A 24,190-nucleotide genomic window follows, 5' to 3' on the forward strand; every position below is an offset into this window, starting at 1 on the left:
CTCTTTCGAAGTGTAGTGAGAAGTGAGAGAGGAAACTTAGCATCTTGTTAATATGGGCTGTCTGATGTGAAGTCTGAACAAACTCAGCAGGCCAGTACAGAGAGCCTTCATATCGTGATGAATATTTCAGCCTCCTCCAGAGAAGATGCGACTGACACAGGAGATGCTGTCTGAAGAGATTTAATGGATGAGGTACTGTAGATTCGCTCCAAAATGGTAGCATTAGTCAGGATGTCCCAAACTTTTCTTGCTTGCATTGTATGTCATGAATTGGTATAAGTAGTATTGATAAGTGAAGAGGTTCGATTTCATTACTATTACGATCATATTTCTGATAGCCATGTTGATTTTTGTGGCTACTGCCTCATAGAGGCGAAGTGAGGCAGTAGCCACTATGTCATCGTGTTGTAAGAATGAGTGTAACAATAGCGCACTGCGCATATGCATAAGCATTACAATCACCAGAACGGCGAATCGTGATCTCGGGATACGAACAATTGATCTCGCGCTATCAAAGAACGAGTGTTATCGTGTTGTAAGAATGAGTGTAACAACAGCGAAACTTCGTAACCAATCAGCACTTATCCTGATCAAGTTCGATGACCCATTTTACTTCTTAATAAACTTCGGAACCAATCAGAACCAGAAACGAAATAAGAGAAACCTCGTTATAACTTCTTAGTATCGGAAGATAATCGGCAGATAAAAAGAGAAACTAAATTCACCTTGTGGTTCGCCAAGGCTACTGATTCGATATCAAGTAAGTGGTGTTTATTTTAAGAAAATGTACCTTTTGATTATCACAGCTTTTGTTTGGTCCTTCTGAAAGGTCAAATGAAAGGTTTTGTAAGGGTTTTTTGAGCTTTTTGGCAGATATACACTACCGTTCAAAAGTTTGGGGTCACCCAGACAATTTTGTGTTTTCCATGAAAAGTCACACTTTTATTTACCACCATAAGTTGTAAAATGAATAGAAAATATAGTCAAGACATTTTTCTGGCCATTTTGAACATTTAATCGACCCCACAAATGTGATGCTCCAGAAACTCAGGCTACATCCACACAACAATGGCAACGAGATGTTATTTAAAAATATATCGCGTCCAAATGGGCAACAATCAGTAAAATATCAGGTCCATATGGCAACGCAACGCTTGCTGAAAACGATGCAATACACATGCCACACCTCTAGGGGCGCTGTAAGACGGTCCCTTCGGAGACACCAGAACAATAGAAGAAGTAAGGACGCATGCGCATAAACTATTATGCGCGAGACTTCATATTAGCCACAAAGTCAGGAAAATCTGTTCGTAAAATTACATTATAATGACCAAATACAATGAAAAGTATTTTTCCAGTCTCACCTGTGAAAGGTAATCCCATGTGATCTCGTTTGAACGGCAAACCTGTTGGTACAGTTAAACGCAGCTAATCTTTATTCTCTGCTTTGACCTTTCCAATATGGCGGCGAGGATGACGTGTGATTCTACGTGGAAGGCGGCGTCTTTAAGGGTCCGGAATAAATTGAATGCTACACGTTGATGGATTAATTTGTTGTTTCTCACCTGTGAAAGGTAATCCCATGTGATCTCGTTTGGACGGTAAACCTGTTGGTACAGTTAAACGCAGCACATGAATCTTTATTCTCCGCTTTGACCCATCCAATATGGGGGCGAGGATGACGTATGATTCTACGCGGAAGGCGGCGTCTTTAATGGTCCGGAATAAATTGAATGCTACACGTTGATGGATTAATTTGCTCCTCTATGCCCTTTTTGAGGAATGTATTGTCGGACTTAAACCATCATCTGAAGAGGTGAGATCGCTCCTTTTTTCCCCTATTTTTGCTGGCGGGATTGACTCTGCCCTAAGGGCAGAGTCTCTCTCTCTCTCTCTCTCACTTTGCACCATTACACAATAAATATTCACAGTGAAAATATTTTGTAAGCGCGTTTCATGAACCAAGTTATAGGATTTGTTGACAACTCGCATCGAGTTCGTTACACTTCTACCCGGCGTGAAGCACGTGGTTGTGACGTCATCGTAAACAAATCCGTTCTACTCATCCAGACGACTTCACAACGGCAACGTTGCCAGATCTTTCCACTCTGGAACCCGTTCTCAAAAAGATTGCGTTTTGGGCACCCAAAACGCCGGTGCCGTGTGGACGCCAGGCCTAAACGGTAAGCAATTGTATCGGAGTCACCTGAATCCGTTGCCGTGTGGACAGGGCATCAATCTGCTCAAAGGAAGGTCAGTTTTATAGCTTCTCTAAAGAGCTAAACTGTTTTCAGCTGTGCTAACATGATTGTACAAGGGTTTTCTAATCATCCATTAGCCTTCTGAGGCAATGAGCAAACACATTGTACCATTAGAACACTGGAGTGATAGTTGCTGGAAATGGGCCTCTATACACCTATTGCACCAAAAACCAGACATTTGCAGCTAGAATAGTCATTTACCACATTAGCAATGTATAGAGTGGATTTCTGATTAGTTTAAAGTGATTTTCATTGAAAAGAACAGTGCTTTTCTTTCAAAAATAAGGAAATTTCAAAGTGACCCCAAACTTTTGAACGGTAGTGTATTGAGAAGTCGATATCAAACTTCTGCTATTCGCTTTAATTTTTTTTATTTTATTTTTTTAGAGTCTTTACACTACACTTGTGAAACAAAACCTGCTCATTAGTACTAAATAATGCTTCTAAGACAATTCATGAACAAGTGCTTTCTTACTATTTTGAAAATGGATCTAGTTCACAGCGCTGTATTTTGAACAAAACACAGTAAACTAAATTGGTAACCAAAATACTACAAACCCTGATGCTGCTCACAGCTTGGTGATGCTTGCAAGAGATGAGGCGAGGATCACTGATAACATGTATCTATGCTATATTTACTGTATGGACATGGGATCAGAAAACTATTTTATTTAGAAGCAGTAGCCACATGTACCCATAGGGTACCGATTTTTTTATTATTTTGTTATGCTAACAAATTTAAGCAGTGTAGCATGGGAATGTGTTTGCTAATTAAATACTAGAAGAGCAAGGTAGGAAGGTCAAAAGGTAGTTAAGTGGGTTCATGAAATTGCCACGTGAAGCTGAAATGTGATAAAATGTGCTAGCATTCAGTGGCAGGTAAAGGCCAAGGCTTTTTTTTTTAATTGTCATTTCAACCATTTACAGTTGGTAGAGTGTACCGTTAAAACGAAACAGCGTTTCTCCAGGACCATGGTGTGACATTAAACATCACAGGACTACAAATCTACATAACAACATAAAGTGCAAGAGTGCAGCAAGTGCAAACGTTACAGACAATAAACTACACAAACAATATAAGGTGCAGACAACAAGGACAGTGCAAAAACGACAACTAGCACAAACAGACAGTCCAGTGCCAACCAGTACCTGTTACTGATAATATGCGGAAAGTTTGAGTGTGCATTTTGAAGTAGCACGTGTAAAAAATAAAATACACGTATGTAAATGTAAGGCAGCACGGTGGTGTAGTGGTTAGCGCTGTCGCCTCACAGCAAGAAGGTCCTGGGTTCGAGCCCCGGGGCCAGCGAGGGCCTTTCTGTGTGGAGTTTGCATGTTGTCCGCGTGGGTTTCCTCCGGGTGCTCCGGTTTCCCCCACAGTCCAAAGACATGCAGGTTAGGTTAACTGGTGACTCTAAATTGACCGTAGGTGTGAATGTGAGTGTGAATGGTTGTCTGTGTCTATGTGTCAGCCCTGTGATGACCTGGCGACTTGTCCAGGGTGTACCCCGCCTTTCGCCCGTAGTCAGCTGGGATAGGCTCCAGCTTGCCTGCGACCCTGTAGAAGGATAAAGCGGCTAGAGATAATGAGATGAGATGAGATGTAAATGTAAACGTTGTAAAAAGTGATAGTGCATTGTTCTTCACTGTGCAGAGACTGCAGTGTGAGTGGTGTGTTCAACAGTCCATGTGTATCAGTCCAGTCCCTCAGAGTTGAGAAGTCTGATGGCATGAGGGAAGAAACTGTTACAGAGTCTGGCTGTGAAGGCCCGAATGCTTTGGTACCATTTTCCAGACAGCAGGAGGGTGAAGAGATTGTGTGAGGGGTGTGTGGGGTCATCCACAATGCTAGTAGCTTTCCGGATACAGCGTGTGGTGTAAATGTCTGTGATGGAGGAAAGAGAGACTCCAGTGATCTTCTCAGCTGTCCTCGCTGTCCGCTGTAGGGTCTTGCGATCCGAGACGGTGCAGTTCCCAAACCAGACCGTGATGTAGCTGCTTAGAATGCTCTCAATAGCCCCTCTGTGGAATATTGTGAGGATGGGAGATGGGTTTTCCTAGGAAACGTACCTAGGAAGCAGAGCATTTTTTAATATTTAGTGTGATAGACAAAAATGTACATTGTTTTGTATTGTTTTAGATTCAGAAATAAAGGAGTCTTTTCAGTCATAATCTTTCTTCATTTAAATTTTGTTCAAAAATATTCTGAGAAACTAATTGAATCAAATCAGGAAGCCAGTATTGTGAATCGAATCGAATCATGACCAGAGTGAGGATGGGTGATGGGAGATGGGTTTTCCGAGGAAGCGTACCTACGGTAGGAAGTAGAGCATTTTGTTGCTGGGCTTTCTTGGCTGTGGAGCTGGTGTTGAGGGACCAGGTAAGGTTCTCCACCAGATGAACACCAAGGAATTTGGTGCTCTTGACGTTCTCCACGAGTGAGTCGTTGATGTACAGTGAAGAGTGGTCACTCTGTGTTCTTCTGAAGTCAATAACCATCTCTTTTTTGTTTTGTCCGTGGTCAGAGACCGGTCATTGTGTTTCCTATTGTTTAGTAGACGTCATGTCCTCATACACTTCAACAGTTGTTTTTTGTAGTGGATTAAAAAGTAAATCCATTTTAACGGATGAAAAAATACTCCATCTTAAATTTCTCTTCGACTTCAATATGCTAAGGTATCTACGGTATGTGTATAGTGTAATATATGCACATGTTGTATTTAGATATTTCAATCTTTACGTCCGTTCATTCTCATATTACGGTCTTACTGATTCTGATTAGACAATGAGTGTATTGTTCGATGTATTGAGGTATTTCACCTGACATCACAGGGTCACGTGACGCCCCGGTGTCCGCCATTTTGAAGGTCAAGCTAGCTAATGTCAACAACATAGTAGCTAGTATGTTACTGTAGCAATGTTTACGTTCAGTCATTTGGATGACTGTTAAAACCTTTCAGTCTCAAGTTTTTCCTTTACTGTATTTACTAGTTTACTGTAATTATGATCCGGCAGCTATTTACACCGGATCCAGTGTAAATAGCTGCCAGAGCGCGCTCCGGCTTGTTCCCCCTCAAATTAAGCAGCGCGCTCCGGCTTGCTCCCCCTCAAATTAAGCAGCGCGCTCCGGCTTGCTCCCGGAGTGCTCCGGAGCGCGCTCCAGCTTGCTCCCCCTCAAATTAAGCAGCACGCTCCGGCTTGCTCCCGGAGTGCTCCGGCCGAGGTTCCGGAGCGCGCTCCGGCTTGCTACCCCCTCAAATTAAGCAGCACGCTCCGGCTTGTTCTCGGAGTGCTCCGGCCGAGGTTCCGGAGCGCGATCCGGCTTGCTCCCCCTCAAATTAAGCAGCGCGCTCCGGCTTGCTCCCGGAGTGCGCTGCTTAATTTGAGGGGGAGCAAGCCGGAGTGCGCTCCAGCAGCTATTTACACTGGATCCGGTATAAATAGCTGCCGGATCATAATTACAGTAAACTAGTAAATCCAGTAAAGGAAAAACTTGAGACTGAAAGGTTTTAACAGTCATCCAAATGACTGAACGTAAACATTGCTACAGTAACATACTAGCTACTATGTTGTTGACATTAGCTAGTGCTAACAGCTAGCTGCTAGTACACTGCTACAACACAGACACCGACCCTAATAATACAGTTCTTGGTCATTGCCTGGTAACAGCAAATTTATAACAGGCCATGTCTCAACAGACTAAGAAGTTATTTCAATGACATTTAATAACATTTTGTTTATCCTGAGGACCGAAAGTAAATGAAAATGTGAACAAACCTTAGCTGTAATAAGATGGCGACCACCGGCTCCAGGGACGACCCACTGATGTAGGCATGTTACCCAGCCTGACACAAAATATTTGTAGTTATCCAAACTCTTATACACTTTCAGATCAATACCCGTGTATGGCGATGGGTTTTTAACAACATAGGTATACAGATCATGTGGGCTGAAGTCAGGTAAAGACGAGGGCTTCGTGTACTTCCGTACGTCAGTGAACAATCCTGGTGGAAGCAGGTAAACGTCGTTCTCTAAGCCTGCTAACCTCAATTTTTGCAAATACCTCTCCCTCTGCTCGCCCTGTAAATGCCCTACGTCGCTGGATAGTGAAGGTGTTTTCTGCATCTCGCTCCTTTTTCTTTTATGTTTTTCGTTTGTCGCCTTCCTCGCATTCAAACTGATTCGAACCGTGAAGTCCAAAATGGCAGCCTAACGATGCATCACATGACTTGGTCACGTGGGTGAAAAACCTCAATTGTATTCACTAAGCAGAGCATACAGTAGAAGCAGTAAGCTTTTCCTGTCCCTCTGAGCTCTGCAGTCTTTGCCACAAGAGACCATTGATGTTTGTGTGAGATCATTAGTTGCTGGTCAGTGCTGTACTGCAGCTCTGGACTCTCAGGTTGGAGCAGATACACTCCCACTGCCACATCGAGCCCATTAGCAGCTCTAGCAAGCGTGAAATATCCCATGCACTTCCGGAAGGTTCTCATTAGGACAGCTAGTCACACAAACCACCTGCTGAAGCACCTGCTCCAGAGCAAGCAGAGCAAGGCTAATAAGGGAGAGAAGTGTATAATTTTTTATCAGATGCATGAGGATGAGGATGAAGATAACGATGAAGATGCTGCGCTGCAACTGGTAACATTCGACACGTCAAACTACAATAGCATCTTTAACCTTGCATTAGCAGTTACAGCTTAACAGACGGCGCTTTAAAGGAGCCGTTTGCAAACTTCATGTAAAAGAGCTAAAAAGAATTGTAAAAATCAGGAAAAAATGTAAACCTGAAATGAGGAAATTAGAGAGAACATTTGCATGGCAATATTATCAGTTTTTCTAAATTTAGCTGATTGCTATTGTGTACAGAGTGCATCTTTAACCCCTTAAACTCCCAGAACCCACCTTATATCTTACCAGCTGCACTGTTACAGTTACAGATTAATTCATAATTACTCACTGATGGTGAGAAATCTGGATGGGATGAATTATCGAGTCATAAGCAGAGATTTAAAGGATTTAAACTTTTAACAGCTGAAAGTCAGAAAACTGACTGGTTGTAAATGTGGTTGAATGGAAAGTTTCTGCTGAGGTGGCCCTGTTCACCAGGCTCTCCTGGGGAGCCAGGAAACGTCACAGTTTGCTAATAAGCCAGCATTTTACATTTGAAAGAGAGCACTGAGGATCTGCTGTTATTAGAGGCATGTATAGTGCTTTTGTGTTGTAGGGTATAGGATGCCATGAAGGCTTGAATGCCATGTGTGTGTGCGTTGTTGTTGCACTGATTGTCCTGGTACGAGGTGTGTTGCAGTGTAAAGCGCAACAGGAAGACGCACAAGCATACACACACAGACAATAGTCTTGTTATAGTCATAATAGTCATAACAACAGACATAGTCCTGTTGTTTGTTGTTCCCCAAATGAGGATGGGTTCCCTTTTGAGTCTGGTTCCTCTCGAGGTTTCTTCCTCATATCGTCTGAGGGAGTTTTTCCTTGCCACCATCGCCACAGGCTTGCTCATTGGGGATAGATTAGGGATAAAATTGGCTCATGTCTTGGGTCATTCAGATTCTGTAAAGCTGCTTTGGGACAATGTCTATTGTTAAAAGCGCTATGGGTCCGTCTCAGAAACTGGTCTCTCATTTGGGACATTATGGTCAAAAAATAAATTTTCTAATTTTACTTTTTTTTTTTGCATTTACCTAACACTCAATGTTTCTTTTGTCATGTTTAATAAGAATAAAGATAGTATCTTGCTTTATCTGGCCTCCACTGTGGAATTTTTTTTTTATTACAATTCAAATGTTTTTGTGAAATTGATTTACATATAAAATAACTACATCATGAAGAATTAAAGCCCCTCCTTCACAGATGAGTGAAAATATTGAATAAATTTCCTCTTTTTGATTGCTTGGGTTAAAAATACCAAGTTATGATGACTGAATTGATTATTCACTTAAATATGAATAATATGATACATTTTGGGTATTTGATATGGTGAAATAGGACACAATGGAAAAATCAAGAACACACCAGAAAGATGAGAATAACGGCGGTGGTAAAAGAACAGCGACTGTACCGGCTGAAGATCGCGCGGGTCTTTGCTGCGGCGCGCGAGCAACGGGACATCACTACCACACTGGACGGAGCGTGAGGCGGGGGCGGGGCAAAATGACTGGCTGTAGATTCTATCAAAAGTTCGATCTAAATTGACCATGGTTGCAAAATATTGGCCAAAAATATGCAAACACTACGAAATATGAAAGTAAGATGAAAAAGAAGCATTCTATTGCCTTATACTGCAAGACTAAAACAAAATAAAACTGTCAAAACTCACCTTTTCAGTGATAACATCCGAACAGATCACCCGCGTAACAGAAAGACCGCAAATGGAAGCACGATCAACTTCTAACTGTTGGAGTGGAAAATTCCATTCTACACATGCAAATTGTTAATGTGTGTCCTTCCCCGCACACAAATAACATGCTACGGTAAAAAATAGATCACAACTCATTTTATAGCTCAGGAATTCATACAAGACCAGCTACCATCGTAATTCATTCAAGACCAGCTACCATCGTAATTCATACAAGACCAGCTACCATTCTGTGAGTGCACCAATCCTTAGGTGTATAAAGTTACAACTTAAAATACAATTAGTGATAACTGTAGACTTTTCAGTGGACTACAACCTTTTTAAGGGAATGCGATGTCGTCAACCATTTATCATGTCCCAGATCAAGGCGCCATTTTTCCATAAATTTCCAGAATTTTTGCCAAATTCTGAATAGACTATTCAAATCAAAGATTTAGTTTTATCTGTATTATTTCTTTCATCATTTTATTTCAAAATAAAACCACCATCACCATTCAAAACCATATAGTTTATTGACTGTGAGTATATTTAGCGGGGTACCCCCACAGTACCCAGTTTCTGAGACAGACCCATATACAAACAAACTTGACTTGACATAATATAAAGCCCAAAACGAAACAATTATATTATCTCCTAAATTGTTTTTTTCCATGTCTTGTAAAATCATTGGCAAGGAGAGGGGTAAACAAGTAAAGAGAGAAAAACAGCAAAGAGATGAAGAGAGATAAATAGAGAAAGTTACAGTAAAGGGCTGATGACACGAACATGACTCTATGCAATTTCTTAAATAAACTAAACAACATGGCAAACATGTTAGATTTCTGTTATAATTACATGAAAAGAAGCTGTTGTTACGCGAATATCCAACTTTTAATTGCACAGCGCAAGAAAACTGGGTCCGTGGCTCGCGGCCATGTTGTGACGTCAGCGGAAGAACACGCTGCAGTTCACTGGCTGTTCTACTCAATGGAAATGGCGCATGAAAACGCCGATGAACTCTCTAGCTCTTCCTCTTCTGGGAGTCTAGAATTGTGTTGTGAGTGGGATAGATCGGAAGAATCAAGTGATGACGAACACGGGTGCATCCAACCGTACAGGTTTGAACCTGTTACTGTGCAATCTGAGAGCGACTCCGACTCCGAGATGGACAGCGGACAGGCAGACAGCCCAGCATTGAACACCACAAGGTTGGATAACAAGGATTGGTAGGTCAACCCGTATTTGTTCAAAATGTTACGGAATCAATATTTTAATATTGTGTATTGTTGTCTTGCATGTGTAAACACTAGATATCTAACATGTTTGCCATGTTGTATAGTTTATTTAAGAAAGAAAAATCATGTAAGCCCTATGCTACACTGAATACATAGTTCCTAATGGAGCATGCAAACGGCTAACATAATAAGCTTACGACTATGCCTGATCCGTGATACATTTAGGATAATATTGGCAGGCACGTCTTCTAGTTTATGGCTTCTTATTTTTATCCTTGAATGAAGCAAAATATTTGATAACCTACATCAGCGTAAGCAAATGACAATCTGTAGCCTACTTGTCTGGCTAAGTTAGCTTTCCCTCAGTGTTTGCTTTGAGAAACAAGCTTTCACAAGCAAATACATGACTGATATCACGCCGACTTTATGATTACATTTATGATTATCATGAATGTGTACTCTATGATGTGTACTCTATGAGCGCTGTGGAGCGAGTCACTTCCAAGATGGCCGCGCAGACCGCATGGTTACTATTTTTAGCATCATGTCGGAGCACTCTATAGCTATACGTACCTTTATCTTATGTCATTTCTCAACACATGTTCTGACAGGAGGACTGTGTTTGGAGGAGTCGCCTTGTCCCAGGCGACTGCTGGATCCGGCATAGCTACTAGTAGACCCCCTCCGGAATACTGTAGGCACTGCTGATGGTAGCAGCACACGTTTGTGCTGAACTGCACACCCAAGAGATTCTTTTAAGCTGGGAAGGGTGTCAAAACAATCCAAATTGAAGTGTTCAGAGCACAGGACGGATGTTGGTGAGGGCTCCCACTTGTCACGAGTGTGCCTGACTTGCTTCACCCACTTCGCATGCAGCTCGGGATCTCTGGGAAACTTGAATAAACTTACCCCATCCTTGTGGGTTTTGGAGCAAAAGCCGGCAACACAACGCGAAGGCATAATAACTATATATATATTATAATAATGTATAATAATAATACTAATAATGATAAACTGAACACCTGTCGCATCAACAACAAACTGGTAAGTGAGGAGGAAGGTTCTTTCGCTGACGTCATATAGCCCCTCCTCCTCATTCGTCTCCTGGGTGCTGCAGCCCCGTCAAATTTGCCCAAATAGCCGCGTTTTTTATCATAATTTGTAAAATAGGCACCTTCGTGAATTAATATATGGATCATCGGGAATTACTTTTTATGTTATAAAACATCGCCAAAGATGTCAAAAACGTGTCATCAGCCCTTTAAGGCACTGAGAGACAGAGCAAAGAGAGTGAAAAGTGACACAAATCTGTGTGTGTGTGTGTGTGTGTGCCCACAATATACACTGCTCTGCATATCCCCCTCAGACTCACATCACATTGCCATGTCAGTGAAGGAGAGAAGGATAAATAAAAACAGGGTAAGATGTGAAAAGGAAAGAAGGTGGGAGAAAATCACATTGCGGTATTGCAGGAAAAACAAACTCAAGAAGCAGATTTCCTCATAGACCTGAGGTGAAGAGACTAAACACTAAACTGCCTTTAAAGCGATTAATCAGGAAATTTTGAAATTACAGGGTTATGAAATGTCATCATTATACAGGGGCGGCACGGTGGTGTAGTGGTTAGCGCTGTCGCCTCACAGCAAGAAGGTCCTGGGTTCGAGCCCCGGGGCCGGCGAGGGCCTTTCTGTGTGGAGTTTGCATGTTCTCCCCGTGTCCACGTGGGTTTCCTCCGGGTGCTCCGGTTTCCCCCACAGTCCAAAGACATGCAGGTTAGGTTAACTGGTGACTCTAAATTGACCGTAGGTGTGAATGTGAGTGTGAATGGTTGTCTGTGTCTATGTGTCAGCCCTGTGATGACCTGGCGACTTGTCCAGGGTGTACCCCGCCTTTCGCCCGTAGTCAGCTGGGATAGGCTCCAGCTTGCCTGCGACCCTGTAGAAGGATAAAGCGGCTAGAGATAATGAGATGAGATGAGATCATTATACAGTCATACAAGATGTTCTAGACAAAAAAATTAAGCAGACTTTAGCTTAAAAAACATGTTAAAGTTGTACCATCAGTCCATTGGGCCATTTCCCCAGGCGTGGCTATACTGGATTAGCCAGATACATGGATGTATTCAGAGACGAAAACGAGGGTGGCGCTGCGTGATGTAGGATTCCTCACGTCTTCCTCATTCCATCCTGGATCCAAGACATTTGTCCGAGTGGCTTCATCGAGTAAAGCGAGAAAACTTTACTCCTGGAAAAAGCAGCAATTTGTGCAGTGAGCATTTTACAGAAGATTGTTTTGTGGAGGACTTCTATGAAAAAATCACTGGGAAGAAGCGAGGCACAAGGAAGAAACGACAACTGAAGCCAGACATGATCCCGACTTTGTTTCCCTACAAAACACCGGTAGCACGGCAGCATACCATGTCACACATCAAACGGATAGAAGATAAGCAGGTAAATATTTTTTTTTAAATAAACAGGCAATAAACTAGCTACTACTTTATTTTGATTCCTTTTCTAATCCTGCACTGCCATCAGTTTTGTGGAGAAATGCAAACAAATTGACCGAGAAGTCACACTAGACCATAATATTATACTATAGTCTAGTATAGCATGCACTTGTACACCTCCACCGTGCTCGTGGAAAATGACATCACGCATGACGGAGTTATGGCGGCCTCCCTGACAAAAAAATAGTCCCGTCTATTTTCATCACTTTAGTGGTTATATCATTAAGAACAAATTCATCATGCAGCTTTTTTTTTTTATAAAGAACAGACATAAAGACTGACTTTTAGCTCAATTTGTTTATTTGCGAGATATTTTCTTTAAAGCACACGGACTAGAAGGAAATAAACAATGAATAAAAGATATGGAGATGGTATTAAGAATGATCCTTTGAGGCTAGTTTTTAAAAATTGTTTGCTGCATACTAGAATTAATGCCGAAAGTGTGTTCTATGACGACATGTTTAAAAAAAAAAAAAGAGCTGAGGTAATATTCTGAGAAAAATGCTCAGAATTTCCAAGATTAAAGTTGTACATTTACAAAAAAACAAAATATTCTACAAGATTATAAAGTCATAATTTGCTTCAGAAATTCCAAGATTAAGAAGTCACACATTTACGAGGGAAAAAAAAAATCGCCCGTGCTCCCTAGCTTCCTGGCTGCAGTGCATTCTGGGAAATGTAGCAGAAACTCTCTTAGCACTTTATTCTTTTATATTGCGTGATTGACGTGGAAAGAGTGCATTTCCTATCACTCTCAGTTCAGCCGTTTCAAAGTAACAGAGATTTGGGCACATGAGAAGAATCTACACACTGAAAGAAACAGGAAACTGCTCTTGCATAATAATTATACATTTATAAACCTGTAAAACAAAAGGACACATAAACAAATCTGTGCTATTTTTACGTTCATTTTCTGTTATATCCAGGAAGTGCAACAATCAGTCAGGTGCTTTGTGGCTGCTGTGCATTCTGGGAAATGTAGTTGAAACTCTCTTCGTGCTTTATTCTTTTATATTGCGCAATTGACATGGAAAGACTGCGTTTCCTATAACTCTCAATTCAGTCGTGGCATCTGTGGCGGGATAACGATCCATCCATCCTTGCAAAGTGAAGCGATCTGGTTTCTTGACCAAAAAAACCCATAATTTTTCCCATTTTTTTCTCACAAATTTGTGTTTTTTTTTATCTCGGCATTTCTGAGGTTTTTTTTCTCGAAAATTTGTGACTTCCTAGTCTTGGAATTTCTGATTTTTTTATCTCGGAATTTCTGAGTTTTTGGGGGGGTTTTCCTTGAAAATTTGCGGCTTCATAATCTTGGAATTTCTGACTGTTTAATCTCAGAATTTCTGAGGGTTTTTTTTCTCTAAAATTTGTGGCTTTCCTAGTCTTGGAACTTCTGATTTTTTTAATCTCGGAATTTCTGAGTTTTTTCTCAGAAATTTCTGACTTCTTAATCTTGGAATTTTTGACTTTTTAATGGAATTTCTGAGGTTTTTTTTTTTCCCAAAAATCTCTGATAACCTCGGAGAATATCTGATTTTGCACTCGTAAATGTACGACTTTAATCTCGGAGTCTTTTTCTCAAATGTTCCCAGGGCTCAACATTAACCACTGCCTGATTGCCCGGGGCAAGTGAAACACGCATTCCAGCAAGTGGGATATGTCCCCAACATGCCTGACTGGGCAAGTTGGAATGAGCATATATTACGAACTAGCACCACAAAAATTAAGCTTTTTGATCTTTTATTTCAGTTCCTAAAAGCGTCCTTCACTACGTATCCGCCATTATGTCTTGGCTGTTTTCTTAGTCTGAGTTTCATTTACTGCTTTGCAAGTTATTTTATATACCCCTGTTGTTGTAGTATGGTACACGTACTGTTTATAGACCCCTTGTGCATGACGTCACGCATCACGTGATAATTACAGCTGGGGTCAGACAGACACCGTCTTTCATGCAAGCAAGGCTTAGGCCCACTTTACACGGGGACGGTCTGAAACAAAAACGCAAAAGTCCGTTTTTGTTCTCACTTTTTTCCGCATCTACACGACCGTTTTCAAGGAGGAAATCTGCGTCTATACGGTGACGCATAAATGTGTGGAATTCAATTGGATGTTGTAATAGAGTGTGCCGAGCGGATGGAGTAGTCAGTCAGAATGATGAGCAAAACAAGGAAAATTCTTGTACAAAAATAGTTCTCTTTTTATTCTTAAGCCGGCAGTTAACACAAACAGGACAAACAAACAAACAAAAAAAAAACACTGATGACAAAACCAACCAAAAAAAAAATTCTAGGACAAAATGCCCACGCAAGCTAGGCTACTCTGGCATTACTCACACAGAGCTCAAGTCACGCGTCCTCTCCCTGCCGAGGCCATCTCCCCAATGAACAGTGCAGCGCATATTTAAAAGACTACGGCACAGTCTTAACACAATTAAAATCAATCAACACATCTAGACAGACTTTAACAGTTCTAAACATTTTCACTGCATGCATTACACTCCTACAACAATGTGCAGACCTTAAATATTACAACAAACACTTGCGTAAGATTTTTAGACCATTTCTCTCCGCTCTAATGAGCTGCTTTCCCGCGCATCGCGGAAGAAACCTTGAAAAGCGCTTTCAGACCTGCATTCTGGTTTGGTCCCGCACCCGGAAGACTACAGCAGGTAAATGGCTACAAACATTTCTGGCTGATGTTAGATAAACTCTAACAGAAAAGGATTCAGATGTTAAACGTGTGCACTTAATGAATCTTTACACGCTATTGTTTATAGTGAAAACTAATAAATGCTTGCGCTGTTTAAACCTGTGTCGCGTCTTTTACTATGAACACATGGACCAAACATTTCAGGTTTACATATCTAAAAGTTGTAACAAACGTACCCGTAACAAAACATACTTGTAAAGCCCCCATTACCAAACCCACAACAGACATACAACACAGATTGTATTTGGAATGTCTTTGCAACTGTGGTTTAGTCCATTGCACGTGACCATTGAAACATGACCAGCGGGAGGAACCGCTGTTTAGTGACAGACGCATTGCGCTCTGTCACAGATGTGCATGCCAGGCGGTGCTGTGAAAGACCTCCGCTATGTCTGCACGCATGCGCAACATCTTCCGTCTTGTCTGATCTGCACATCTGCGCCGCGAAAACTTTGACTACTCTGGCTATGGTAAGTAAGAAAGTAAGTAAAAAAGTAAGAGCATGCTATACCCGCCTCTGTTCATTAACGGTATATGTGCAGATTCGGTATAGATGTTCGAAGGACTCCTGGACGTTTATTAAAGCTGCCAGAGCAGCTTGAAGGTCCGTTGGATCGATGTAATCAGACATGCTCTTACTTTTTTACTTACTTTCTTACTTCCCAGGCTGGCATGTACAGTATATGGCATATGTATGACGTAAGTGCGTACCCGACGTGAGCAGATCCGAGCAGAGTTTCGCGTATTGGGTAGTTTAGACGGATATGCAACGGGGGCCGTTTTTAACTTATCCACTCTGGAAGGCGTTTTCAATTTTTTCCGTTTTTCAGCCTCGGAAACGCCGTCCCCGTGTAGACGAAAGGCACTTCCGATAAAATATTTAGTCGTTTTTACCCGACAGCGTCCTTGTGTAAACAGGCCCTTAATCTGTCTTCAATATGGTTAATTTTTGTGCTGTTTTTGCTTGTTCAAACAGAGAAATGGATAAAAGGCATTACCGTCTCCCCGCTATCAAGAAAAATGTTAACAAATAGAAGCAAATGCTTCAAGAACAACGAGGAAATGAGTGGTTAAAGAATACGAAGAGAGGAGCTCAGCCTGAAAACTCCAGAGAAATTCACGATTGTATTTAAAATGTATTTTACAAAAACAGAAAGTCGGGAGTGAGGATGGAAGAGTTTGCTTAAGAAGCTCATTTGTTTTTTTTTCTGCTCGCATTCGAGTTAGCGCCTTCATGAAAGTGTTTGATTTTCTTACAGGTGAAGCCGCTTCTTTATTCGACACAGAAAACCCAGATTGGTTTCAAACAACTTGGGCATTAAAAAAACCCTCAACAAGGAGTGATATGCGCAATAAATCCTGAAAGAACAGAACAGATGAAGAGCAGAGAGAGCTGGAGCTTTGTTTCTGTTATCAGAGGAACACAGTCCTATGCAAAATATTTATATATCATTTTTTTGTTATATCATCTACCTCTAGGTTTTTATATATATATATATATATATATATATATATATATATATATATATATATATATATAATTTTTGGGGCTTTTTTTCACCTTTATTGGATAGGACAGTGTAGAGACAGGAAATGAGCGGGAGAGAGAGATGGGGAGGGATCGGGAAATGACCTCGGGTCGGAATCGAAGCCGGGTCCCCGGATTTATGGTATGGCGCCTGAGCCACGACGCCCCCACTTCTAGGTTTATTAAAAAAAAAAACCCGCGCTGTCCCCTGACAGGCCGGTTGCACTGATTCAGTTACAGGTTGCCAGGTCTGTAGAAAACACCCAAACCTACACACTAAACAATAATTTTCAACTCAAACATTATCCTTTCTGCCATGACGCAGTGCGGGTTTTTTTTTAAACCTAGAGGTGGATGATAACACAAAAAAAAGATATACAAATATTCTCACACAGTACTGTTCAAAAGTCTTGGCACCCTATTGTTTTCTTCATATAAACTTTGTTATAGATTTCTACATTATCGAGTGATGAACCAACAGTCTGAGAGAGTTCTACACAAACACACCGAACTTTACAACAGCTGCATGCATGTGAAATGGAAATAAATCGACTAAGGCAGGAAAAACTATTTTGGATAAAATTGTTATTGTCTATTACAAATAAAAAGTAACCAATAACCAAACTTAATCTCATCTCATTATCTCTAGCCACTTTATCCTTCTACAGGGTCGCAGGCAAGCTGGAGCCTATCCCAGCTGACTACGGGCGAAAGGCGGGGTACACCCTGGACAAGTCGCCAGGTCATCACAGGGCCGACACATAGACACAGACAACCATTCACACTCACATTCACACCTACGGTCAATTTAGAGTCACCAGTTAACCTAACCTGCATGTCTTTGGACTGTGGGGGAAACCGGAGCACCCGGAGGAAACCCACGCGGACACGGGGAGAACATGCAAACTCCACACAGAAAGGCCCTCGCCGGCCCCGGGGCTCGAACCCAGGACCTTCTTGCTGTGAGGCGACAGCGCTAACCACTACACCACCGTGCCGCCCCACCAAACTTAATAATAAACTTAATCAATAACCAAACTTCAACTCAATGTGTGATCTTCATTTTATGTTGCAGTTCACAACTATTCTATGGTTTTCCTTAAAAAAAAAAGTAGTACTCTCAAAATAGGGGGAAAAGTGATAATATTGGGGGAAAGTGGAAATTAACCCCTACTTGCCCCCCAGCGCAAGTGGGTTTAAAAGTTAATGTCGAGGGCTGACCCTCCCCCCCCTTTTTTGTTCTTTTAAACAGCGGCCCGTGTCCACGTGGGTTTCCTCCGGGTGCTCCGGTTTCCCCCACAGTCCAAAGACATGCAGGTTAGGTTAACTGGTGACTCTAAATTGACCGTAGGTGTGAATGTGAGTGTGAATGGTTGTCTGTGTCTATAGTTTATTCTGTTCACACTGAGAAATATGAATGAATGTAGCAGAGTAAAGCAAAAAGCCTGGATCATAGACCGTATTGTAATGAATTAAATGTGGAGTGATGTATAACAAATCCACAAAACAGAGCAGAATTCAAATTGTAATTTTTAGGTTCCTCTGCTATAATCTTTGGGACCAAAAAGTCACTGGTTTGATTCCCTGAACCAGCAGGAATGGCTGAAGTGCCCTTGAGCAAGGCACCTAACTGCTCCCCAGACTGCTCTGGGTATGTTGTACATCACTCTGGATAAGAGCGTCTGCTAAATGCTTGTAATGTAATGAACTGCAATCGCAATGAAAACAATCACAAGTCTTCTCCTTTCCCCCAGTTGGCCCAACCCTCAGTTGAAACTACCTATACTTTGTTGGGTGCATTTTATGGAAGAAAAATCTGGCAAGGATACAAATAATAACAAAAATAAATAAATAAATCTGGGCGGCACGGTGGTGTAGTGGTTAGCGCTGTTGCCTCACAGCAAGAAGGTCCGGGTTCGAGCCCCGTGGCCAGCGAGGGCCTTTCTGTGCGGAGTTTGCATGTTCTCCCTGTGTCCGCGTGGGTTTCCTCCAGGTGCTCCGGTTTCCCCCACAGTCCAAAGACATGCAGGTTAGGCTAATTGGTGGCTCTCAATTGACCGTAGGTGTGAATGTGAGTGTGAATGGTTGTCTGTGTCTATTGCCGCTTTTCCACTACAAACGCGGCTGAGCCGTGCCGTGCCGAGTCGAGCTGAGCGGGGCTGTTGGAGTTGCATTTCGACTACAACCGCGCTGAACCGTGCTGGCTGGAAGTGGGTGGACACATTGGGTGGAGTTAGCGAAAGTGGGTGGACGTCACGTGATGTCGTTAAGCAGCGCAAACAGTGACATCAGTGACAGTGGCGGAACAAGTCAGAGCCGGGCCGGGGGCGGGGCAAATGACCGGGCCCTTTATTAAAGCTTATCATAACATCATTTTAGGCTACAAAATGTCCGCAACTGCGGTGTTTACCAATTTCAACACTACCGGGTGCAACTATATGTTATTTAGTACATCAAGTCCTTCAAACGAACGTAACTCAGAAACAAAAAACATTAGGATACTGTACATGGCTCATAATAAAATATTAATAGCCTATACTGCGCACATTATTTGAAGGGCATACGAATGAGCGCTCAGAGTGGTGACAGGAAGAGTCAGAAATAAAAGGAGGGCGGTGCAAACCTCACTGAATGCACTGTGTTTACCAATTTCAACACTACGGGGTGCAACTATGTTATTTTGTACATTAAGTCCTTCAAACGAACATGTAACTCAGAAACAAAAAAACATTAGGCGACATACTGTACATGGCTCATAATAAAACATCAATAGCCTACTGCGCGCATTATTTGAAGGGCATACGACGAGCCTTGCGCTCCGCGAACTCGTCCACGATGCTCTGTATGTCACTGATTCAGTGAGCTTTTAAGCGGTAGTCTCACGACCCGGATAGTAAACAATAAACATGGAGGACATGGAGTCGTTAGTGTTGCTGGTCTTGGTGCTGTGGCTTGTTGTCACCGACAACGCCAACAGATACTGGCAAGAGCGTATAGATGAGGCGAGGCGCATAAGGCTTCAGAAATTCTCGCAATTCGTAATTATTCTTCTTCCGGGTTTACGGTGTTTACAGATCCCAGCGCGCTCGCGGGGCGTGTGTGGGCATGTGAGGACACTCCTCCTCACCAATCAGTGCACAGGGGAGTGTCTGCTCACGCCCCCAGCCTCACTCGGCACGGCTTGGCTCGCTTCAGCCCCACTCCAAAACCGTGCAAGTTTTAGGGGCTAAGCAGGGCTGAACCGAGCTGAGTCGTGCTGGTTTTTGGTAGTCGAAACGCGAGCCGTGTCGGGCTGAAGTGAGCTGAAGCGAGCTGAAGTGAGCTGAAAAAGGGTAGTGGAAAAGGGCCATATGTGTCAGCCCTGTGATGACCTGGCGACTTGTCCAGGGTGTACCCCGCCTTTTGCCCGTAGTCAGCTGGGATAGGCTCCAGCTTGCCTGCGACCCTGTAGAACAGGATAAAGTGGCTAGAGATAATGAGATGAGATGAGATGAATAAATAAATCTGAAAAATGGCATCAGTTACATGGAAATATTGTGAATTATAGTGTTTTCCAAGGTTGCTAAGGTTATATGATTCTCAAAGGTCTAGAAACACTTTTAAATACACTGCACATTTAAAATAAAAATAACATACCACAAAGCACAGCAGGTACTGTTGGTTAAGTTAGCAAGTGAGCATCAGGGAGCGATGAGTGCAGTTCAACACGTCTCGTTTACGTAAGAATAAAACAGCTGGTGTTTCATATTGAAACCTTTTATGTATGAACTCATCACAAGTGGAGTCTGTGATGTATGGCTTTGCGATTTTGCCACAGTGGTGGAAATCATAACTCACACAAATATAATCAGTTTTATACTTGTTAGCCTATTTGACTTGAATTCAAACCTCAGTCATGAAGAATAGGCTTTTGAGCCCAAGTTTTCTATTAGTGGAAAGCTCAGGGGGGAAAAGTTCAGGGCTCCTTTTAAGAGACAAAAGATTAGTGTGCATATCTAAATAATGAACCTTATATTTAAATAGTTGGATGGTTCACAGTGTGGAGCAGGGTTTTTCCACCTTTTTTGGGCATGCTTGAAGAAAATAGAAAAATCAAGGAAAAGAGAAGGAGCAAGAATAGAAAGCACTTTGTGGTGGTATGCTGGCATGGCAGGAGAGAGAGAGAGAGAGAGAGAGAGAGGTATGCCGTGGTGGTGTTGGGGAAATGGTACAGGGTGGAACGCTTTCCTAGGGGCCATAAAAACAAAAGCCCAACTTAGGCATAAATCCATGCTGACCTAGGATCAGTGTTATAAACCTGTAGCTATTTACAGCCATGTTACAAAATCAGATACAAAGCTGAGCTGACTCCAGATCAGTTTTCCATCACAGCTTCACACAACACTATGTAAGGGTGTGCCTGCAATGTGGTTCAACCCTGAAAGCCTCAGAGCTGACTGCCCTCCTTCTCCACGTGTGCGCGTGTGTGTGTTTCTGTGTCTGAGCATGCCCTCGCACGGTCCACACCACACAACTACACACACACACAGGCATGTGTGTTGAGCAAACTGCATTCAGCTCCTGATTCACTACTCATAGTCTCACCTGTAGTTTAGGAGCCTTATGGGCTCATGACTGTGTGGAATCTGGACTTTTGTTCTTCGATCAGTTCATGAGTGGAATTTAGATTTGGACGTTGCAGTTTGAATGAGTGCTCATGTCAGATCAGCATTGGACTCCAAGGAGCAAGTGGGGAACCTAACACAGGTAGAGGAATGAGATCATCTCTGAAACACGCAACACACACTGACACACCAGCAGCACTGCTTCATCTGTAGATTCCAGCATGCTCATTTCACTTTTGATTCTCGCAAAATCAAGTCAGTTTATAAACTGACAGGGTCAATTTGATTTATCACGCAGTCTCTTTTATCATATATTTTTCTCTTGTTCTCAGTTCAGATCTTTTATTCAGTGGGCGTCTATAGTAGTGTTAGGGTTACAGTTAATTTATTCCTTACTTTGATGGCTGTTTTTGTAAATATTTAATATTAGAGATTTTTTAGGAACTAATGTATGCATAATAATATTTTTCATATCAAATATCAAACAGCCATCATACACAACAAAAACAGGTTTTTGGGGGGGTTTTGTCCTTGACCCATCCATACAGTATATACAGTACACAGTGATTTCTATACACCAATCTAGGAACTAATAACGTGCAGCTTGGCCAAAAACTTTCACTGTTAACTTTTCACTAATATTTGAATTAAATGCCAAATCGATTCAGTGTGTATTGTATTTCCTCAGCTCTGACTATAATACAGAAGGTTTTTTTTTTTGTTGTTGTTGTTGTTTTAAGCAAAGTCCAGCTGCTTGCTCATTGCTAATATTTTTTTTAATCATACAATTGCAAGTATCAGATTATTTGATAAAGGAAAGTATTTTAAAACAGGACCTTTCTTGGTCTGTCTATCACAACACTAGAGACAGTTTTCTCGTCTTTAAAGGTCTACTTCCTTTAGATTTTCCATATTACGGTGTATATTGTCACACCCCGAATTTAGAGGGAATCTTAATAACAGAGGAGAGCAAACATGCTTATTTAGGATTGGCAGACACAGTATGTGTTTAGAAGTGGGTGTCTGAGAGAGAGCAAGAGAGAGAGAGAGACGAATGCAGAAAAGATCGCTGGGTGTTTAGATGACAGGCCATGATATCAAAGTACACCTTGTGTGATATGGAGCAATCTCTGTATCTCACACACACACACACACACACACACACACACACACACACACACACACACACACACACCAAGGAACAATCTGCTGTTATCAACATTAAAATGCATCTTGTGTTAAAAACTGTAAGGAAAAGAAAACATTTGCTCTCATCAGTCCTCTCTTGTGAGTCTTGTGAACATTACTTCTTGGATAAATATAGTGTCTTGTTACTCAGAAATGTATGCTAGGTCTGAGTAACAAGAAAAAAACAGCCCAAAGCTCAACCCAATATCAAGCTTTCCAGTCATGAACAGTAAAATGGAAGATCTTGTTACATGTTATTGCAGATGATATGCAGATGTGTACAAGGAATTTTTTACGTTTGGTTAGATTTGGTGTTTACATAATGGGACAAATGTGTAAAAGTATACAGTGTGAGTACTAAACTGCAGTAAACACAGTTCTAGCGAAATATACATTTATATACACCTGTGCCTCTAAAGTGTGCAAATAATGATCAAGGAGGTAGAAAATAGCCTCAGCACCAAACATCCAAGACCTTGACGTGGCAGTGTTCATAGTGTACTCAGGTACATATCAGAAATGTCCACATGTAGGACAGCCTGCCATCCCTTAGTAATTAACGACTGAAAAAGACCTTCATCAGGACAGCAAGTGTCTCAGCCAGCCCTGAGAGAAACAGCATGTCCTGGGTAGGTGATGCCATCAAGGTAAGAGTGTTGTGCGTGTTATGCCAGGATCGGACTACACGAATTCAGCCTCATTTTGACATGATTTTGTCACAGCCAACAAATTTCCAGTCAGGTCTGAATATTAATGTAGTGAATGACAAACAGGCCTTGGAGTGTGGCATAATTGAAGAACAGCGATGTGATGTGGTATCTGGGACATCCTAAGACACCCAGACGAAAAAAAGTCTAGCATGTCAGGATTTCTTGTATATTCTCACCAATGTTTGAAAACTCCTACGATGTGTTCCTTGACATTCCTTATGTAACCATGACAACATGCAAGGATGCGAACGATGACTGGTCGGGGTCAAACTTGTAGTGTTGCCAGTCTCCTGACCAATAATCGATGATGACCATCATCTCATCTCATCTCATTATCTCTAGCCGCTTTATCCTTCTACAGGGTCGCAGGCAAGCTGGAGCCTATCCCAGCTGACTACGGGCGAAAGGCGGGGTACACCCTGGACAAGTCGCCAGGTCATCACAGGGCTGACACATAGACACAGACAACCATTCACACTCACATTCACACCTACGGTCAATTTAGAGTCACCAGTTAACCTAACCTGCATGTCTTTGGACTGTGGGGGAAACCGGAGCACCCGGAGGAAACCCACGCGGACACGGGGAGAACATGCAAACTCCGCACAGAAAGGCCCTCGCCGGCCCCAGGGCTCGAACCCAGGACCTTCTTGCTGTGAGGCGACAGCGCTAACCACTACACCACCGTGCCGCCCATGATGACCATCATGAAAAAAATATATTGCTTTCTGATCCTGGCATTAGAGAGGTGCATGCAGAAGTATAAATCAGCCTTTAGAAAAGCATTAGAAACACACACCCTGCAGCGACATGTTTCATCAGGTGTGCAAACCTTGAATCACCTCGACTCGCTGTCAGAATGAGTCATCAAACACATACCGACTCAGACGCAAGCCTCAACCAGAAAGCATATTGCCTCACCCAGTGGCAAGCTTCATTTTGAATTATTAACATGTTTAGCACTTATATAAAACATCAGAGATCTCGGATGTTGTTCCTGGGATCTGTTGGAGCCACTGTCCAGTTTGGGGGTCACTGCACCAAGGGCTCCTATCGCCACAGGGACCACTGTAGTCTTCATCTTCCACATC

General features: G+C 42.2%; 1 protein-coding gene across 6 annotated transcripts in view; it reads left to right on the plus strand.

Annotated features, from left to right (window-relative positions):
* Positions 1-24,190, plus strand: part of schip1 (schwannomin interacting protein 1) — an 816,449-nt gene that overhangs the window by 707,296 nt on the left and 84,963 nt on the right. For 4 of the 6 annotated variants that reach the window (XM_060905843.1, XM_060905842.1, XM_060905839.1 and 1 more), the window contains exon 1: positions 21,107-21,343. The exons of the other annotated variants lie outside the window; for them this stretch is intronic. Coding sequence is in view for 1 of the 4 variants with exons in the window: in XM_060905838.1 (XP_060761821.1) it covers positions 21,284-21,343 (60 nt within the window). In the remaining 3 variants the exon portion in view is untranslated. Of the gene's footprint in view, positions 1-21,106; positions 21,344-24,190 lie in introns of those variants that run through there. 6 annotated transcript variants of the gene reach the window in all.

The sequence above is a fragment of the Neoarius graeffei genome, chromosome 23, assembly GCF_027579695.1.
Source record: "Neoarius graeffei isolate fNeoGra1 chromosome 23, fNeoGra1.pri, whole genome shotgun sequence".
Classification (NCBI taxonomy): Eukaryota; Metazoa; Chordata; class Actinopteri; order Siluriformes; family Ariidae; genus Neoarius; species Neoarius graeffei.